The 20,744-nt window shown below is 41.4% G+C and overlaps 1 protein-coding gene across 2 annotated transcripts in view; it reads right to left on the reverse strand.

Annotated features, from left to right (window-relative positions):
* TMEM117 (transmembrane protein 117) overlaps nucleotides 1–20,744 on the reverse strand; it is a 225,654-nt gene that overhangs the window by 112,990 nt on the left and 91,920 nt on the right. For both annotated transcript variants that reach the window (XM_074901536.1, XM_074901537.1), the window contains exon 4: nucleotides 16,892–16,991. In XM_074901536.1, coding sequence (XP_074757637.1) covers nucleotides 16,892–16,991 — 100 coding nt within the window. The remainder of the gene's footprint in view (nucleotides 1–16,891; nucleotides 16,992–20,744) is intronic.

Here is a 20,744-nt window from a genome sequence, read left to right on the forward strand (position 1 = left end):
GAATCACCCGTATGTCAACCTTAATTTGGGGCCTGGGGTTGAAACCCCAGAATTTCAGCATCTCAAACTGATGGTGCAGGATGCAGGACAGTAGATAGGATGAATGAGTGCTATTCTCCAATACCAAATTCCTGAATTTGAACAGTGTGCTTGGATTTTTTCCATGATCCTACACCCAGAGTATGGAATCACAGAATCACAGAATTGTCTAGGTTGGAAAAGACCTTGAAGATCATCCAGTCCAACCATTAACCTAACACTGACAGTTCCCAACTACACCATATCCCTCAGCGCTATGTCAACCCGACTCTTGACCTCCAGGGATGGGGACTCCACCACCTCACTGGGCAGCCCATTCCGACGCCTAAATGCCTTCTACGGAAGAACAGTGTGCATAGAGATAACATGTATATGCTGTCTTTAACTTAGGCTAGTTAGAAAACTAACACTAAAATTGTATCTCTTTTCCAACAAACATGAAACTCCTGGAAAATTATTTCCATTTCTGGAGGATAACTACAATTCTCTCTGCTTACTAACATTTCTGGCCTTCTATTAAGTTCTCTTTAGAACAAGTAAATCTTGTTGGACTAAGTGTTGTTTTTATATAAACCACTGCAGCTTCTAAAGGGTAAAAACAGGTTAATAACCAGCCACATCACTATTCAAAACATTCAGTTCATATGTGAACTTACACTATTGCTACATGAGCATGGCAGTGCAAAAGAGCAGATACTTCTGAAGGGGCACACAGCTGTTCAGTACAGCTCCATTTATTTTCTCTTTGCCTGCAGGACACCAAAAGTAGGTATTGTTTAAATAACATCTACATCATCTGCAAACACAAGATGAAATAGTTCTAGGAGAGGTAAGAATAAACGTGGAAAATTAATGAAAAGAAGACCCATGTATCTTAAAGATTTAGAGTTACCAGAAAATCTCTTTTCATCCTCAGTTGTTTACTTGGACTGTGGTTGAGGCTGAGCAGCAAAATAGCACACAGAGAAACAGTGAGACTACCCAGTTAACCATCACATCAATTATGGGCACCTGTATATGGCATACAGCTTTATAAAAGAGTAACGATAGCTCTTCATAGCCATTTGGCCACTGCTAGGAGCAGAGGCAATTTCCAGCTGGAATGTAGCTTGAGCTGTAATTGAGATGTTCTCCAATGACGGAAAGAAGCTCCACAGCAATCATATAAGGAGGCAGCTTGTTGTCGCCACGATCAGTTACCATGGTCAGTCTCAGCAAGCAGGGTCTAACTTTTTGGATTTTTCAACTCTTCAAAAACATTGTGGGGATTTCTTGCATTGTCAACTTAAAAAAGAGACATCCATCTTGATGGCTCCAGTCCAGATATGAGATGAAGGGGAGAATAACAAGTATGTTAACTTCTTTGACTGTGGTAGAAGTTGGAAACTGAAAGTGCAAAAAATTTTAGATTGTTATGTAGAGGTGTCATATCCGGAAAGAATACCTGCACTGGAGAAGACAAACATCCATGTATACTGGTAACTCATACTTTGCTGAAGAAGTATCCAAGAAAGATAGTTCCATCAACAGCTGCAGCAGTGAACAAATCACAAGACTGAAATGCTGGGCCCACAGGAGACTTCAGCACCCAGTTCAAGTCACCCTGAGAACTAGATAATTCCAATGGAGAGCATTTTAATTAGTTCCACCAGAGCACTAAGTACAGTAGGGTATAAGAAATTCGTTGCTCACCCACTAAAGATTACTGGGTCGAGATTGTTACCAGATGAACGTTGACTGATCATCTGCAGACTTTTGGCTCCAGTGGAAAACCCCACATCATCAGGACTGAGATCTGAAAACAGGGTGAAGAACCTGAATGAGAACAGACCTGAGAACCTGACTGCTTTTCTGATAATGGACAGAATCTATTCTTGTGGTAAAACCATTCATCATCAACCGCACGGCCTGATCCAGAAGCAGAAGATCTGACATTACTTTTTGAGATGGGGATCCAGACAGTACAGAAATGCATGTACAAGGTCACAAAAACGTGTGCATAAGTTCATAAACCTTAAAAAAAAAATGGAGGCAATTTCCCACCTATCTGAAAGAACTCCTAGAACTATATTTGCTTATCATACAAAGCTGTCAGAAGCTGCTTTGGAGAAACTCTAGGATAAATTTTGGGGCCAAACTTCAGGGCTTCCAATTCTTTCTCTAGCGCTCTGAGGTACAGCTGGCTGTGCCATTCTTCAGAAGAAAATCCTGATGTTTTTGCTTCTAGATATACCAAACGCATGTTTATTAGTCAGAAAATGGTTATCAACAAAGATACCTGCTGTGGTGATGAGTTGAAGGAACTCACCAGCTGGGAAACAGTCAGGGATGAAGTAACACCTCTGGCAATGCCTGGTCAGAATTCAAATGACAAGGTAACAGGGGAATACAAAAAAAAAATCAAGCTTGAAAAGGCAGATAATTACAATACAGAGCATATGAACAGATGGCTACACTATCAATCAATGAATAAATGATAGTGCAATCTGACTTGATGGGATGATTGGATGAACTCAAATGACACTAGGCACACTCCACCTTATATAACTAAGTACCAGCCATGAAGCAGAGCAGGATGTGAGCACACTTGTGCACCACAAAACTGAAAATACAAAATTAGCAGGTCTCGTATGACTGGATGTATTAACAGCCATCATGTTGATGAATTTACATGTAGGTTATCACCTGGAGATAGAACCACTAGCTACAGAATGGGTCTGCAACTGGACTGGCCCTTAGGAAGAGAAAAGAAAAACAAACCAAGAAACGAAACACATTAATGAAAAGGGCAACTGGCATTATGCCTGCTTCTCTAAATGGAAAGAAACATAGTGCCACCAATGATGTTATTAGTCACATTCCTTTGCAGTCCTGGCAAGTGAGTTTAGTAACGTGTGTCATCTATGTTGCTCCTTCTACTTCATGCGTCATAGTTTAATTTCATTTCCACTAGTGAAGTACAGAAGAGTTAGCTATACATCATTTCAGATGCCACTGCAAATTCAACTACAGTTTTATTTTGTCATTTGATATGTCAGTGGAATAGAACAATCAAGAAGACTGACACTGATCACAATCTGAATTGACATGCCCAATCCTTGACAGAGGCACAAGTTAGAAAAGGTGTCAGTCATTAAAGACTCCTGACTCTTCAAACTACCTTGGAATGTGCATCAAAATGGTGGATTCTTCATGCTTGCAAATAAACCAGTGTACTATGCTTTGCTGAATAGAATTTCTTGGACAGAAGAATTACTTTTTAAGACTTACATAAATTTAAGAGTGAACATCCGTGGCTATACGTTTAGTTAAAAAGTTACACACAATATCCCAGAAACTTTATTATTTTTAATGGTGATGTTATGTTTTCTTTCAGCGTATCTTTTATACTGGTGCCCTTCCCTCTACCAAAGATGATTTCATTCTTTAGTCACGTAAGTATTTTATTTTCTACCTATCTGCACTGCAGTAGTTTAGTGTGCCTGCTATTTTCAGCAACATGATAGTATTTGAAGCATCAAGGTTGCTCACTTTGTTTGAACACACCCTAGCAACACATGCACATTATGAGATGAAATGAAAATAAAGAGGTAAATCAACCTAGTTGCTGCACAGTGGCAATGAATCCTTCATTACTCTAGAATGCCAAAGTAGATGGTTACGTCTCAGAGCAAATGAGGACAAGAATAATCTTCTCTCTTAATGGACACAAGAGAAGCACCTCAAAATCATTCAATAGCTTATTGTCCTAGTCTACAGAAAGTCATTTTTCAGTATGACAACGGCAACAGTAAAAAGTAAGAATCTCCAAATACTGTTAAAACTGTTGCAAATATCTTACAAGCTATCAGAAATGTTTTAATGTCAATAAGTAAACAGCTATTCTTATTACAAAAATTAATAAAGAAGAAAGCAGATGGAGTGTAATCTACAGGTGCCAGATATCTACCAGAAGATAACATCAAGTGATAGGTTTAGTAAAGTGTAAAGCACGTGCTACATTACTTCATCCTACACTGCAACATTACTACACCCTACACTCCACAGTATATTTGACCATTATGATTCAGATGCATATGCCTCCTGCTGAGCGGGAAGAGTGAGCTGCAAACAAGGGCAGCAGGGACTCAGAGTGCGCGGAGCCTGGAGTGACGGTGCCCCACATCCCTCACATATAAGAGCAGCCTCCAGGGAGCACGAGCGACCAGGAGCGCGGAGAATAGGGCCTGGCGTGTCGGAAGAGTGTGGCGTGGCAGTTTGTGCGGCAGTCGGCGCAGGCAGGGCGAGCGGCAGGGCACAGCCCACTTCCTGGGTCTAGAGCTCATCTGAACTAGTTGTCATCTTATTGTCCTCCATGAGCAGACTGAACCATGGTCTCCACTCATGTCAAAACCACCACCAGAAAGAATGTGGTGACTCAGATAGAGCTGCCACACAAACATGCAGCTGTCCAGGTCCTGGGCTGCAGGGAGTGCCTGAGCCTGTCAGTCCTGTTGGAGGGCAGCAGGGACAGCACCTGTGTGCGCTATGATCAGCTGGATGACCTGCTCAGCCTGGTGGCGGAACTCAGAGAAGAGGTTGAGAGATTAAAAAGTATTAGAGAGTGCGAAAGGGAAACTGATTGGTGGAGTAACACCTTAGCACCCCTGAAGAAAAAGGAGCAAATGGAGGCTCCAGAAGAGGCAGGTGATCCTTCACCCTCTTGCTACCAGGCAGAAGGAGGGGACCTAAGAGATGGGGGACTCTGGAAACACGTCACTGCTCAGGGAGGCAGGAAAATCCCCTCCTGACCTCCCTCACCTTCCATGATGCCCCTTCACAATAGATATGGGTCCCTGGAACTTGTGAATGAAGCAGAGAAGGATGAAGAAGATGAGTCAAATAAGGAGGAAAATGAAGGTTCACCAAGGCCAGGTTGCCCTAGACCAGGTATTAAAACCTATTCTAAAAAGAACCCCAGGAGAGTCATTGTAGTGGGTGACTCCACTCTAACGGGTGTCGAAGGCCCCATATGCAGACCGGACCCGCTTCATAGGGAAGTCTGCTGCTCCCTGGGGCCCGGGTAAAGGACTTCATGGCTAAACTCCCCGCTCTAGTGAGACCCAAGGACTACTACCCTCTCCTGGTTTTTCAGGTAGGTACCAACGATATTAACAGGAGAAGTCCTAAATCAATGAAGAGAGATTTCAGGGCCTTGGGGAAACTGGTTAAGGGGTTGGGGGCACAAACTGTGTTCTCCTCCATCCCTTCAGTTGCAGGGATGGATGAAGAAAACTACAGCAGAAGTCAACAGATGAACTTGTGGCTCTGAGACTGGCGTTACTGGCAGGGCTTTGGATTTTCAATCATGGGTTTGTATGCAGGACACCAGGCCTTTTGGCATCAGATGGGATGCACGTGGCCCAGAGGGGGAAAAGGATCTTGGAGCAGGAGTTATCTGGGCTCATTGACAGAGCTTTAAACTAGATTTGAAGGGGGAAGGTAAAACTGGAACTACCAGAAATAAGCCCCAGGGTATACTACCAGAGTTTGTGGGCTGTTGTGCCAGAGATGACCCCCTCATCCTTCTACCTCAGTGAAGGCAAGGGATGGAGACATGCAGCACAACAAAGATGCAAGAATATGTATGGATCAGTAACCGTGGTAACACCTGTGAAAGCTCAGGCTGGACTTAGCACCTCTAAATGCAAAAAGTGCTGGGGGCATCAGCCCATCTGAAGTGCATCTATACCAATGCACACAGCATGGGTAACAAACAGGAGGAGCTTGAAGCCATGATGCAAGAGGAAAATTATGTTGTAGTGGCTATCACAGAAACATGGTGGGATGTCTCCCATGACTGGAGTGCGCCAAGTGGTGGCTGTTTAGGAGGGACAGACAAGGAAGAAGAGGTGGTGGGGTGATGCTGTATGTTAGACACCGTTATGATTGCTTTGAGTACAAGTGTAGTGAAGACAGGGTGGAGCGTCTTTCTGTTAGAATCAGGGGGAAGGCCAACAGGGCAGATGTTGTAGTAGGAGCTACTATAGGCCACCCACCCAGGACAGAGAAGTGGATGAAATATTCTACAGGCACTTAGGAGAAATTTCATGATCGCTTGCCCTTGTTCTTGTGGGAGACTAATTTCTCAGATATCTGCTGGCAATACAACACAGCAGAGAGGGACCAGTCCCAGAGATTCCTGGAATGTGTGGGAGATAACTTCCTGACACAGCTGGTGAGCGAACCAACCAGAGAAGGTGCCCTGCTGGATCTCCTCTTTATGAGAAGAGAAGGACTGGTGGACGATGTGGCAGTCGGAGGCCGACTAGGGCACAGCGATCATGTAGATTTGTCTATTCTTAGAGAGGCCAGGAGAGGGGGAAGCAGAACTGACATCCTGAACTTCCAAAGGGCTGACTTTGACTTGTTTAGGCAACTGCTTGACATAATCCTGTGGGAAATGATCCTGAAGGGTACAGGGGTCCAGGAAGGCTGGGCACTCTTTAAGAAGGAAGTGTTAATGGCTCAGGAGCAGGCTGTCCCCAGGTGCTGTAAGAGAAGCCAGCGGCAGAGATGACCACCCTGGCTGAACAGGGAGCTTTGGCTGGAACTCAGGGGGAAAATGAGAGTTTATGGCTTTTGGAAGAAGGGGCTGGCGACTCACAATTATTACAAAGATGCTGTGAGGCTATGCAGGGTGGAAATCAGGAGTTCAAAAGCCCAGCTAGAAATTAATATGGCTTTAGCAGTCAAAGATAACAAGAAATGTTTCTGTAAGTATGTCAACAGCAAAAGAAAGACCAGGGAGAGCCTCCATCCCCTGCTAGACACGGAAGGAAACATGGCAACGAGTGATAAGGAAAAGGCTGAGGTGCTTAATGCCTTCTTTGCCTCAGTCTTTAATAACAAGACTAGTTGTATTGAGGGAATCCAGCCTCCTCAGCCAGAAGACAGAGACTGGGAGAACGACCCCCCCACAATCCAGGAGGAGACAGTCAGTGACCTACTGCATCACACAGACGTACACAAGTCTACGGGACCAGATGGGATACACCCGAGGATGCTGAAGGAGCTGGCTGGGGTGCTCGCCAAGCCACTTTCCATCATTTACCAGCAGTCCTGGCTGACTGGGGAGGTCCTGACAGATTGTAAATCAGTCAGTGTGATGCTCATCTATAAGAAGGGTCAGAAGGATGATCCGGGAAATTACAGGCCTGTCAGCTTGACTTCGGTGCCCGGGAAGCTGATGGAGCAGCTCATCCTGAGTACCATCATACAACACATGCAGGACAACCAGATAAAAGCTCAGGCCCAGTCAGCATGGGTTTATGAAAGGCAGGTCTTACTTGACAAACCTGATCTCCTTCTACGACAGGGTGACCTGATTGTTGGATGAGGGAAAAGCTGTGAATGTTGTTTACCTTGACTTTAGTAAGGCCTTTGACACCGTTTCCCACAGCTTCTCCTGGTGAAAGTGGCTGCTCGTGGCTTGGATGGGCACACGCTTTGCTGGGTAAAAAACTGTCTGGATGGCCGGGCCAAGAGAGTTGTGGTGAACGGAGTTAAATCCAGCTGGCGGCTGGTCACGAGTGGTGTCCCCCAGAGCTCAGTGTTGAGGCCACTCCTGTTTAACATCTTTATTGATGATCTAGACGAGGGGATCGAGTGCACCCTCAGTCAGTTTGCAGATGACCCCAAGTTGGGTGGGAGTGTTGATCTGCTCGAGGGTAGGGAGGCTCTGCAGAGAGACCTGGACAGGCTAGAGCCATGGGCTGAGGCCAACTGGAGGAGTTTCAATAAGGCCAAATGCCGGGGGCTGCCCTTGGGCCACAACAACCCCCAGCAGCGCTACAGGCTTGGGGAGGAGTGGCTGGAGAGCTGCCAGTCAGAGAGGGACCTGGGGGTGCTGATTGATAGTCAGCTGAACAGGAGCCAGCAGTGTGCCCAGGTGGCCAAGAAGGCCAATGGCATCCTGGCTTGTGTCAGCAATAGCGTGGTCAGCAGGGACAGGGAAGGGATCTCACCCCTGTCCTCGGCACTGGTGAGGCCGCACCTCGATTCCTGTGTTCAGTTTTGGGCCCCTCACTACAAAAAGGACATTGAATGACTCGAGTGTGTCCAGAGAAGGGCAACGAAGATGGTGCAGGTTCTGGAGCACAGGTCATACGGGGAGCGGCTGAGGGAACTGGGGGTGTTTAGTCTGGAGAAGAGGAGGCTGAGGGGAGACCTCATCGCCCTCTACAGCTCCCTGAAAGGAGGCTGCAGAGAGCTGGGGATGAGCCTCTTTAACCAAGTAATAAGCAATAGTACAAGAGGGAATGGCCTCAAGTTGTGCCAGGGAAGGTTTAGACTGGATATTAGGAAGCATTTCTTTACAGAATGGGTTGTTGGGTGTTGGAATGGGCTGCCCAGGGAGGGGTTGAGTCCCCATCCCTGGAGGTGTTTAAGAGTAGAGTCGACATAGCACTTAGGGATATGGTGTAGTTGGGAACTCTCAATTATGTTAATTGTTGGACTGAATGATCTTCAAGGTCTTTTCCAATCTAGATGATTCTGTGATTCTGTGAAATTTATAGAGACCATACCAGCATTTACAAGGTCAAAATGAAGAGCTAAGCAAATATACACTTTGGGAGGTTGAATCCCTAAGTACATCAATTAGATCTTGTCCACTGCCTGTACGCCAGGGAAGGAAAAAAATGTGTTTCTCAGTAAGAAGGTCAAGAGGGGCCCAGATTCAAAGGATGACTTTAACAGACAAAGGTTCCTTTGTCCAAAATTATGATTCAAACATTCTGCCTGACTATAAAAATATCAAAAACTTGTTAAGAGCCTCTCTGTTCACCCTAAGAGATCCACAGACTATATAAATTTTCAGGAAAGAGAGGTCAAGTATCTGTGGTTGATGTTCTCTGAAACATGTCATCCATGCACATAATCAGAATATAGGTCTTACCACAAGCAGAGACGTTTCTGTTTTCAGGATAATATTAACAGCCATGTTCATATCCATATGACCCTTCTGCTATGTGCAAAAGCACATAAACCAAAATATTCCCACCTTAATTTTTGTTCACTTGCAAAATGGCACCCATGCCATAAGACAAAGTGGTATTGAGGGAAAAGGACAGAGAAAATTAAAGAAAAGGAGGCAAAATAACATACAAAGTTGTGGCAGATGCACCCACCCAATAAAAATAGGGCTTTTTAGCTACTGAAGTGTAGCAGCTCTTGATTGTCCCTGTTTCCAGGGCTTCACAGTAGGTGGGGTCTTTGACGAACAGGAGCCACTACAGATCAGATTTGGCCTGGGTTTAAATGGAGTCCTCTGGGGGAGCCATTCTGAGCTTGTCCCCTGGAGCAGCACACTGTGGTCAAGGACTCTCCCCTTGGGCCAGGATGCTACCCAAGGAAACTCCTTGAGGTGACCTGGGTTGAGACACTGCCCTGAGAAGTTCCTCGAGGTTGAGAGCTCTCACTTGTGAGGTGAGTGATAGAACATTTTGGGTTGTCGTTAAATCCTAGGGAGTAGCTTTGTTCTGCATTTTGGGTTATCATTAAACTCTAAGGAGTTGTTCTTTATTATGTGTTTTGGGTTGTTCTTAAACCCTAAAAAGTTGTTCTGTTCTCCTCTCACAGACATTCAAATCTGTAATTTGCGGAGGGCTAATTAATTGTATTGACAATAAACTTTTAATTTTTGGTGGTTGCTTGTTTATTTGAGAGCCTCTGTAAATAAACTTTAACTGATAGGAAATAAGCTCACTGTCCTTCACTGATAAGCCACATGAAGATGGCTCCACATTATTCCACACATCCATAGCTCCTGAGCTATTTTGTCTTTCATGCAAACAGCATTTTCAGGGCCACCCAACATTGTCTGAATACCTTTTTAGTGCAAGCAGGAAACACTGAGGCTGTGAAAGGAGTGTTAAGTGTCTCTGTAAATATCAGGAATGGGGATATTTCATAACAGGATTACTGAATGAGGTCAACAAAGCCCATGGATAAAGGAGATGTAGTTGAAATAGCCTAACCTGAATTTTCTAAAAGCCTTTTGAAAAATTCCTCATCAAAGGCTTCTATGGAAACCCAACAGTCTGAGCTTTAGGGAAGGTCTTTATGTTGATAAATAACTGGTTAAAAGACAGGGAACAGAAGGTAAGTAGGTTAGCCAGACAGCTCTTGCAATGGAGGGAGGTCATTAGCGGAGTTCCACAGGGATTTGTGCAGGGGATGCAGTCGTTCATCATATTCCTAAGCAACCTGGTAAAATGGGTGAGCAGTGAGGTGAGGTTTTATAATGTTATTAAGTTATGCACAGTAATAAGGATGATGGCTTGCTGACTGCGAAGAATTGAAAAAGGTGCTTACGGAAGTAAGTCCCTAGGCAATAAAATGGCAGATGAAATTCTTCGTAGATGAATGCAAAGTGATGCACAGGGGGCAGAAAAAATCTAGGATCATTTATGAAACAACTAGGCCTCAGCTGACCATTACAGCTCAGGAGCAAGATCTTGAGGTTATGATAATATAGTACCATGAAAACATGCCCTTAGTGCCCCATATCGTCAACGCCTCCCCACCACAAATGTTAGGAAGTATTAGGAAAGGAAAATAAGGGAACATCATTATATCACTGTAAAACCCATAGCTCATTTACACCTTGAATACTGTGGGCAGTTGTGATCTCCCTATGAAGAAAAACATAGCAAAACTGGAGAAATTGCAAAGAATGGCAAATAGAACAGCTTGTCCATGAGAAACAACTTACTAGGCTACAGATCATCAGCCTGAAGAAGGGATAAATTAAAGCAACTATGATATATGTCTACAAAATCATAAACAGGGAGAAAGCATATAGGGATGAAGTGTTTGTCATCTCTTCAGTGAAGAACTACCGGCATCAAATTAGGTTAGTAGGAAACAATTTAAACCAAACAAAAGGAGGTGATTCCTTATACAGGGACCTCTAGAACTTGCTGCCAAATAATTTTGTGGATGCTAAAAAACCATATTTGGGCTAAAGGTGACACTGGGCAAGAACAGGGAAGAGGCATCCATCAAGTTATTATATACACAGAACTGCATGCAGTTGGAGAGAGTATTAGAGGACACTGCCATATATGATTGCCTTGTTCTTACTCTCCTGGTAAGCTTCTACTCATAGTCACAGTTTGAGGCAGGATACTAGGTTGGATGGATTTCTGGTCTGATGGGGTATGACTGTTATGTTCTGTACTGGGTCTGGCTCAGCCGGAATTGGTTTTTCCCTAGAGCAGCCCTCACGGTGGTGTGGTTTATGTTGGGAGCTGGCAGGGTGTTGATAGCACCCTGGTGTTGTGGCTACTGCTGAGCAGGGCTTACACAGCACCGAGGCTCTTTCCGACACTTTCCCCCTGCAGTGGGACAGGGTGGGCAAGATCTTGGGAGGGGACACAGCCAGGACAGCTGACCCAAACTGACAATAGAGATATTCCAGACCATGTGACGTCTGCTCAGTATAAAGCTGGGAGAAAGGAGGAAGGGGTGGGGTCACCCTTGGTCCTCCGAGGCAACCACTACGCGTGTGGGAGCCCTGTGTCCTGAGAAGGCCCGACATCGCTTCTTCATGGGAAGGAGAGAATAAATCTGTTTTCTATTATTTTTGCTTCCGTGCTCGGACCTTTGCTTTGCTTTGCTTATATTAAAACTGCTTCTGTTTTACCCACAAGGATTGTTCTAACATTTTCTTTCCCCTCTTTTCCCTGTTGAGAAAACAAGGGGAAGAGGGGGGAAGTGATAGAGCAACTGGTGGGTACCTGGCATTTAGCTAAGGTCAAACCACCACATGTTCTTACAGACACAGCCTGAGTTCTAACAGTGCACATGATAGAAACAATTTCTGGTTTAGGAGTCTACAGATTTACTGTGTGCTTGCATTCACTTAAACCTGTCAGCTACTGATGTTAATAGCATCGAGAACCATGTGGGCAGGCTTCAGCCCTCTAGAGTGTTCTTTATGAACCAGCCACAGGCCACTCTACTAGCTACACTGTGACCAGCCATGTAAAACATGTTAGTCTCATAAAATGGGAAAATACAGAAGCCTCCTTCAATAGAGGATGAAGATGAAAAACGCCTAATAGAGAAATGTGAATGAAAAAAACAGAATAAAATCTATTTCTTTCACAACTATCAAAGCCAGAACACATAATGGTGTGAGATTTGTCCTCTGGAATTATAAGACTGAAAATCTGGTCTATTTGGCCTGATAAATAAATTTTGTGGAACTTTTTCAGCTAGCACTGAAAATCTCAGAGAACTGAAAATCCTTCTCACAGAAAAACAGGTAAGCTTTATCAAGGGGAGCAGCATTCCAGCACAAGTTATATGCCATGATGTGTAGGCATGATCACCTAATGATGTGACTCTTATGTCTGAGAAACTTAACAGAAGCCCAGGCAACTTGTGTGTATGGGGGTCATGATCCAGTGTCGCTAATGAGGAAAGGTAGCTGTGGATTAATCACTTAGTAATAACCTTTTGAAATCCCAATACTATGTCCTGATAAGTCTTAGGCAGAAGGGCTTTACCTCCATCTCCATCCATCCAAGTGGATAGGATGTGTCTCTGTCAGTCCTGGATAAATGGGTCAGTGGAACAAGTGGTGACCTATTGCTCTTCCATCCAGACTGTGCTGGAAGTACTACTTCCTAATTTCCTACTAATTCTTCTTCTAAGATGATGAAAGACAGAAATGGTCCTGGGATTCTTTGTAGTCCCAAGTGAGGGAAGAGTCAAACTGAAGTCAAGTGAAGGTGTCAGAAAGAACAGCCAAGAATTGTGACAATGATTCAGCTTACACTCTAAGACATTGTGCCAAGTACTGCGCTGAAGCACAGAGCTCAGAAAAGTCTTGGCTTCTCCTTGTTAAAAAGAATGTCCTGGTACAGATTTGGTAAATACTACTTCGATAAATAATAAACTAAAGCATTCCTTGAGTTTATTGTGTTTCTGATGGTATGAGTCACCAGAGTCTCTGCTGCTCAGTGATCTCTCAAACATTCTCAGCTCCCTCTAGCAATTGACAAGTGAAAAGAGAATCTCAATTAAATTATCTTTCAGTAGGACGGTAAATGGGAATAGGATCCATTCTCAAGAGGGTCAGTCCCTGATATATTCATAGAGATTAGCACCAGTCACTGGCTGAAGTTGACTGCTTCAGCTTCTGAGGTCTAAGCAAGGTCTAAGGAAGATGTAACAAACTTCTACTATTTAGACTCTTTCACACATATGTAGGCCTTGTAGGCAGGGATATGTCTTTAATGTAAACAGTGATGGCAGTTGATAAGTAAATATCTCAGTGTGGTATGAGTATCATTCATAGCTCAGGGCCAATATGTAATATTTGGAGAGCCCCAAAAGCCACCACTCAAAGTGGAGATCAGCAATTTTGACAGGTTAAAATCCCACAGTGCCTGGAAAGGTGGAAAGCACGATGTTCCACCTCACCAGCAGCCTGTAAAGAACAGAGGAGGCCCTGGTTGTACTCTGCCCTCTGTGTCAATGTTCAGTGCCATCCACTCCTGTAGGTATACTCTGACATGCTTTACCAGACATGCTCAGGACAGCATCCCTCACAAAAACACAGTTGCAGCAGGTTGCTTATTTTTACAGATGATCAGGAGGCCACCCAACTCTCATCACAACACAATCATCAGAGAGTCTGACCAGGAATCAACTCCTTCCTCAGCCTGCTCACTCTCTCCCAGAAGGTGGCCATATTTGCTAGTTTATAGGCTTGCCTGCGTGGAATCCAATCTTTTTTTCAAAGCTATCCTACTGTGCCAAATCCTGTGGTGCTTGCCTCAAAAACACTGTCCATGAGAACAGAACACAAATTTCATGACAGTAGGAGAGCATGTCAAAGCAGGTGTAGAATATACTTCCCTGGCTTCAAAGAGGAAAAAGTGCAGCGAGTTGGTTAGTGTACTGAACCCATTCTCCTCTTCACATGCTTATTTAGAACATCTACCACTTGCTACAGATTTCAGCAAAGATTAGTAGCAGAAGTTCCTGACCAGAGGTACAAAAAGAGAAGCTCCCGTGTGCCCATCGCATGGCCTCATTATCATTACACACAATGGAAAGAATACTGCTGATTTTATTAAGAACTGAGTCAGACCCTATCACCAAACTAGTCAGCAAACTAGGAATGTTGAGGGAGAAGGTTCACTTCTGCCTTTTAAATCCAAAATAAACAGCAATCCAAAACATTTTTCCCATTTCAATCACTTTCCTGATTTAACATGCCTCTCCTTGATGTACTAGGTCAATATTATTGTTTATTGATTACTTGTTTTTAAAATGGATTCCCATATGTCCTGTTTTATTCCCATTTATTTCCAAAGCTTCCAGTTAAATAGGGAATAAGATCTTAATTCCAGTATGGTTCAAATACACTGAAGTAAAGGCTACATTTGCTTTTTCTTCTCCCTTGTAGTCTAAGGATGGGTGGCTTCTTTACAGAATCTTCTTAAACATTAGAAAATATAAGCACTGCTGTGAATGGGAAGATGTGCAAAGGTTCCCTTACAGGTTTGTTTTTTTCTTCCTGTTTCCAAACAGAATTGGAGAACTTCATAAAATATAATAATTCCACATAAGTCTCATGTCACTTTGATACAATTCCATGCTGGACTTGGCATGCAGAAAGTCAAGCAAGTTCAAGTATTATAAACAACATGACAATTTTAGTTCATGTAGAATAAGATTGCTAAAGTTAGGCTGTGTGGGAGGTTTGCACCAATGTACATGTCCACCTTCCTCTGTTACTAATACCTCTCTACCTGACATTGCAGCCTTTTTTGACATTCCTAGGCTTAGCTGCCCTTAAAACAATGGAAATTACATTGACTGATTCATACACTTTGCCTAGAGATTTGCACTGCAGAAGCAATCTCACTATTCTCTTTTGCTCTGAAGATCTAAACACCAATCACAGCACCTCTTAATACTTGTGCAATCAAAGCACGTCCTAAACCACATTGACCCTCCAATCCCATGCCCTCTGCTCTTTCTGAAAGCTAACAGAACTAGCCTAGTTTACAAACTGTCTCTGCAGTCTCTCCCAGTCTCTCTCCCATTCTTCAGTGATAACTCCATCCACCACTGGTATCTGCTGTGGCACAATCCAATTGTGCCTCCATTGCTGAAAAGATCTGAGAGGGCTTTGAGTACACAGAAAAGGATCAGGATTCTCGTGACTCCTGAATCCAGCCATTTCCATGCTTTAAATAGTTCTGCATGTAACAGTTTTTTTCAAAGAAATGAGAAAGGAGGGATGGGAAAAATTGAGTGTTACCTGGAGCTCTAAGTCACATATGTATGACGAACATGACACCTCTAAATTCAGCTTAGATTATGCATCATCTTTCCTAAAGCTGTGTAAGCCCATCAAAAAAAGGGTCAAGTTAAAGGTGTTCAGAAGTAGCCATGAATTTTATTACTGATTCACAGGAAAACCATATTAGTCGTCAACATCAGTCAGTGCACCAATTCTACAGTGCCCTTACTGTAATGTATGTACCGATTATTTGCACTGTACTTGCTTTTCATGGCCATCATTTCACAGAGCATAATTTGTCTTGGACAAACCACTGACACATACTGAACAACATGCTGAAAAAATCTTTTTTTTTCCCCCCCTTTTTTTTTTTTTAATCCTCCAAATATGTGGAGAAGACAAACTGACAGAAACTGGGATGACCTTTCTAAAACCATTCTTTCAGTTTTATAGACTATAGTCTTAGCATCTTACAGGCATTCCTGCTTGAAACTATTCCAATGTTTTCTCCTAACACATACCACAGTTCTAAAATGTATCCACCTTGGCTTGTTTCTTCACTTACGTCAGATTATTGCAGTCACTAGCTATGTACAGTGCAGAGATGTTAATGTGATATGTGATAAACATTCACCATCATGCAATGTTCCCTGTGTGAATTCCTCTAAAATTATGTTCACCTTTTGAGTAAACAAACAGAGGTATCAATGAACTATTAGGAAAAATTTTAGATTAATTAAAATCAATTCTGCAAGATTAAAAATCATGGACTTTTCCCAATATAAATGAATGCCACAGTCATAAACATTAAAATGCTTACCTATACTAATCATAAAAACTTATTCTTAATTAAAAAGACAAAAAAAATTCACTTTTTATACCTTTGTGTTTAAGAAATGCTTTTCCTGAACAATAAAAACAGGTGCACATGCTTCATTTTGTTCCCAGTTAGCTGTCATTTTCTGATTCTCTTTCACTAAGATGATCTTTGGGTTGCCCATATTTCAGGAGATAATCTTTATAACAATTACAGACCAAGTGAAAACTTTATTCTTTTAAATCCTAAATTACAGAGAAACCTAATCTGATAGTTTCACATCAAACAGGCTACCTTCAAATTCTGGGATGTAACTGGCTTGCTTGCTTTCTCTCATCTCCATTGCTCTTTGTCACACCTTTCAGTTAACTTTTCTTCTTTTTAACCCTTTTCATCAGACATGTTTATCTCTAGTCATTACTCACTGTTTCACCAGATGTCATGATGTTATTTCATAGCAAAGAAGGGCCACTGTGCTGTCCTTACAGAAGTCAAGGGGAAAATTCCCACTTACAGCAGAAGAAATTAAATATTGCTCTGATACATTTTTGCAGAGGCTCTTCTGGAATCCCAGATAATAAAACGCTGCTTTGTTAACTTTCTATTTGTCTGGACTGAAATACTTGAATACTTTGAAAAATTCCGTTTTCTCTTTTCTCCTCTCCTCTTTCCCTTGAAATCAACATATTCCTGTTCTTTTTAAAATGTAATATTACATTTCTTACCATCCATGCTGTGACAAAATCTCCCATCCAAGTCCCAACTGCAGCTACCTTCATAAAATTTTCATTCCTGATGCCCATGAAGTCTGTTATAATGTATGCACTGTGGAAACAAGAACACAGACTGTAAGCTATACATGTTTGCTTAATGCAGTTATAAAGAACTTGCTTTAGTGACAAAATCTATGATTAGCTGTGAAAGATTTCCCATTTCTTTCATAATCACGTTTTCTGCTAGATCTGAATCTTGACATAGAACTGAACCAGGACGGGTCATTTCCAATTAGCAATGGAAATGTGAAACTGATTTTACAGCCCATGTCTCTTATGAAGGTGCTAAAATAATGACAGGCAAAGACTTTAGAATTATGTAAGGCTTCTGGAAATATAAACTATTTTACACCTTTTATGTCTTCCTTTGTACAAATGGAACTGCAACATTCTCAGAATTGGTGATTTTGCAAAATCTTTATGAAGAAAAATGAAAATCTTTAAGTCCTCTTTAAAAAGATAATTGAGCCACTTGACTTTTCACTCCACCAGTTATATAACCACATGTTTTTTTAACACAACAGTGCAAGCAAGATTTGCAGGATTTCAGTGAGATGTTGCTTGATTTATACATTGTATTTTCATAGGTACATTTTACTTAAATCCAGAAGAAGCATTTCCATTCTGCTTAAATAATGCAATGGATGGGATTTAAAACCTCATGCAATAATTTGAGCTTTACTTTCAAGTTCATCAAGATGCTATAAGGACAATTAAGAAAAAGTTACTTGTGCTGGATTAAAAATGTGAAAAAATCATAGCTTTTAATATATCCTTTGCTTAAAGACTTTTCAGTGTTTAAGAGATGACTCTCCTCAAGACCTGACACATTGAATAATGATAGAAATATTTTATCCCAAGTGATATCTTTGTTTTCAAGGTACCTGTAAACATTGCTTATATAATGTTATGCCTATTTAAAGGTGCGCACAAGTGACCTAGTTGCATGTAACAACTTCCTTGAACATTACGCTATCAGTTATTGAAATCTTACCATTATTATATACCCAGTGTTGTAATGTCTAGTAGCTAACAGACCATATCTCTGCAACTGGATCAGTGCAAGCTGATCCCAGTTTCTGGGTCAATCCTATTAAAATCTAAGTATTTAATCAATATAGAGGATCTTGCTAGCACAAATCCATGCACAGCACTGTGTCACTTCTTAGACACATTAATATGATCCAGAGTAGAAATACTGATGTCATTGAATAGTTTCATGACACATGTAAAATGGCATACCCCAACGGCTCATTATACACGTCATGACCTTTCAGATAGTATTAACAAAAATACCATCCTTTTTTTCATCTGTTAAACAGCATATAAATGCTGGCTCAGATTTTCTGCTGGAATTTAAAAAAAAAAACAAAAAACACCCACATTTTTTTCTCACGCTATTTTAAATTACATTCCATGTAGTTAATAAGACTATCAATATTCTAAATTCATCGTGTGTAAAGATGTGTGTAAACATAAAGATGTAAGAACAAGAACAGGTACACTTGTAGATAAAGATGTAAGAACAAGAACAGCTACACTAGGTCAACCTAAAGTCTCCCTGTTCCAACACCCTGTCTCCAAGACAGTGCAACAACAGATACCTAGGTAAGACTGTGAGGACAAGCAAGCACACCCTTCCCAGATATATTCTCCCAGCCTCTTTATAACTGGGAAACATTTGGAATTCCTTCTTTTCCTGCATCTTGGGCATGCTGTTCTTGTAGCATCTGTGAAGGCGAAAAATTATCATGTCTGCTTTCCTTAAGAAGGTGTCTCATTAACAAAGAAAGCACAACAGTAAATGCCAGTTGTAGGGACTGACCCCTGGACTGGCCTCCAAAAGCAAACCATATCTTTATCTTCTTCCTCAGTGTAAAACACATACAAACCCCCCACAGTTTTCACCTTTTTTATTCCCATTTCTTATATGCATTAGACATTCTTATATGCATTATATATGATTATAAAAACTAAATGAACACTTGCAAAACGCTCCTGAAAATGGGCCACTTGGGTAACTCCTACAGCCCTGTCACATATAAGTGGGCCTGCCACAGCCACCCATGGCAGGCTGGTGTATACAAAATGAGTTAACCAAAAAGGCTGAGAGGTCACTGATCACTGAACATAGGTATTAACAAGTAGAAGAGATATCAAACCAGACATAAGCTATTTTTTTAATGGAAATTTAAATTCTCTATGTAGTCACTTCTTTTTACAAATGTTAAAAGAATATTAAAAGTATGAATGTTAAAAAAATGTTAAAAGTACTGTTAAAAGGCTTTTAATAAGGTCGGATGAACCAGATATATTACTTAAATACACAGAAAGGGATTGAAAGGAACAGATCATCCTAACAGTCCTTTTTGTAATTTGAAACATGAATGCATCCAAGAAGCCTAGTATAAATTGTGCATTGTAGTCTGTAAGTAATTAATGCCTAAATGAAATATGCAAATTGCCAGACCTTCAATTAAGTTAAAATAGCATATTATTATAAAGAAACACTTAAGAACATAATCTGTGGATATTTTAAGTGCATTTACCGATTAAGATACAGCTACAACTTTTTATGGAACAGGAAAAATATTTTTAGCACTGTAATTATCTTAGAAATAGTTAGGAAATACACTGCTATTTTCTTAGCTATTTTATTAACTATCAGCATTAGATCCTGTGTATTTTATTCTCCCTGCAGTATTATTTTCATTTCAAAACACAAATTTACTTTTTTAAAATATGGATTTTTGGCTGCTAAAAATGAAAAAGCCCTTCATTTTTAATTTTCAGGTTTTAGGTTTAGGTTATTTTTAAAAAGCCATGCTTGTCTGAAGATGTTACCAAGACATATATTTTAACAGTACCAACAATAAAATTAGTTCTATTGTGGAAAAATCCTCACTTTTTTCTAGCTTTAGCTAGCGATTAGAACAGTCTTCATTAATTGGTTACTCTGCTTCCTGGCTAGGACTCATGTTTGTACCTTGCAGGAGGGTTAATACCTGTTGGATTCCAGTTAACTGCCATGGTCAGCCCAGATTTTCCATAGCTTGTCAAAAGGCTTCTGTTTCACCATACTTGTATTCTGTACTAAAGTGCATTCATATTGCATGAATAGCACAATCTAACAAAACACTGAGTAGAAAAACATAGCAGTTAAAGCTTGTAACAGAGTAAAAAGCTCTTCAGAAAGGGACAGGATAGGTGTAAATAATTAAAAGCTGAGGAGCCAATATTTGTGAATGTTATAGATAAAGGACAAGACTGGGATTAGAGACAAACCCACTATTAACCTTTGACAGTAAAACTGGAAGCTGCAAAGCCAGGGAAATTGCACTTTGCAGGCCAAAGCCATTGAAAGGTAGACCACAATTTTGACAGAATAGGACAAAACAGAGGAACCAAAAGACAAGACACTTGAGACGCACAATTCTAAAGCAGAGTCCCAAAAACCCCATTATAAGGCGCTATATATATATATATCCATGAATATATCCATGTTATTGCAAAAGGTAAGTTAATAACAGTGGGGCAGTAAAAAGATGTAGTAAAAAGATGAGACCAATGTATCTGATCACTTTTCTGGAGTTAGCAGCAGAGTGCAGAGAACAGACAATGGGAAACAGCAGCACTAGCCCGGAGATATTGTTCAAAGGAAGATATCAGAGCATTTTTTCAAAGAAGGACGACACTCTAGTAGCTGCCAAAATGACAAACAATCTGAAAACAAATGGAAGATTTTTGATTTTAAGTGGAATAAAGATGTACAAGCCACTGTGGTGCTATCAGCATTGTTCTAGGC

This window comes from Athene noctua, chromosome 3, assembly GCF_965140245.1.
Source record: "Athene noctua chromosome 3, bAthNoc1.hap1.1, whole genome shotgun sequence".
Taxonomy (NCBI): domain Eukaryota; kingdom Metazoa; phylum Chordata; class Aves; order Strigiformes; family Strigidae; genus Athene; species Athene noctua.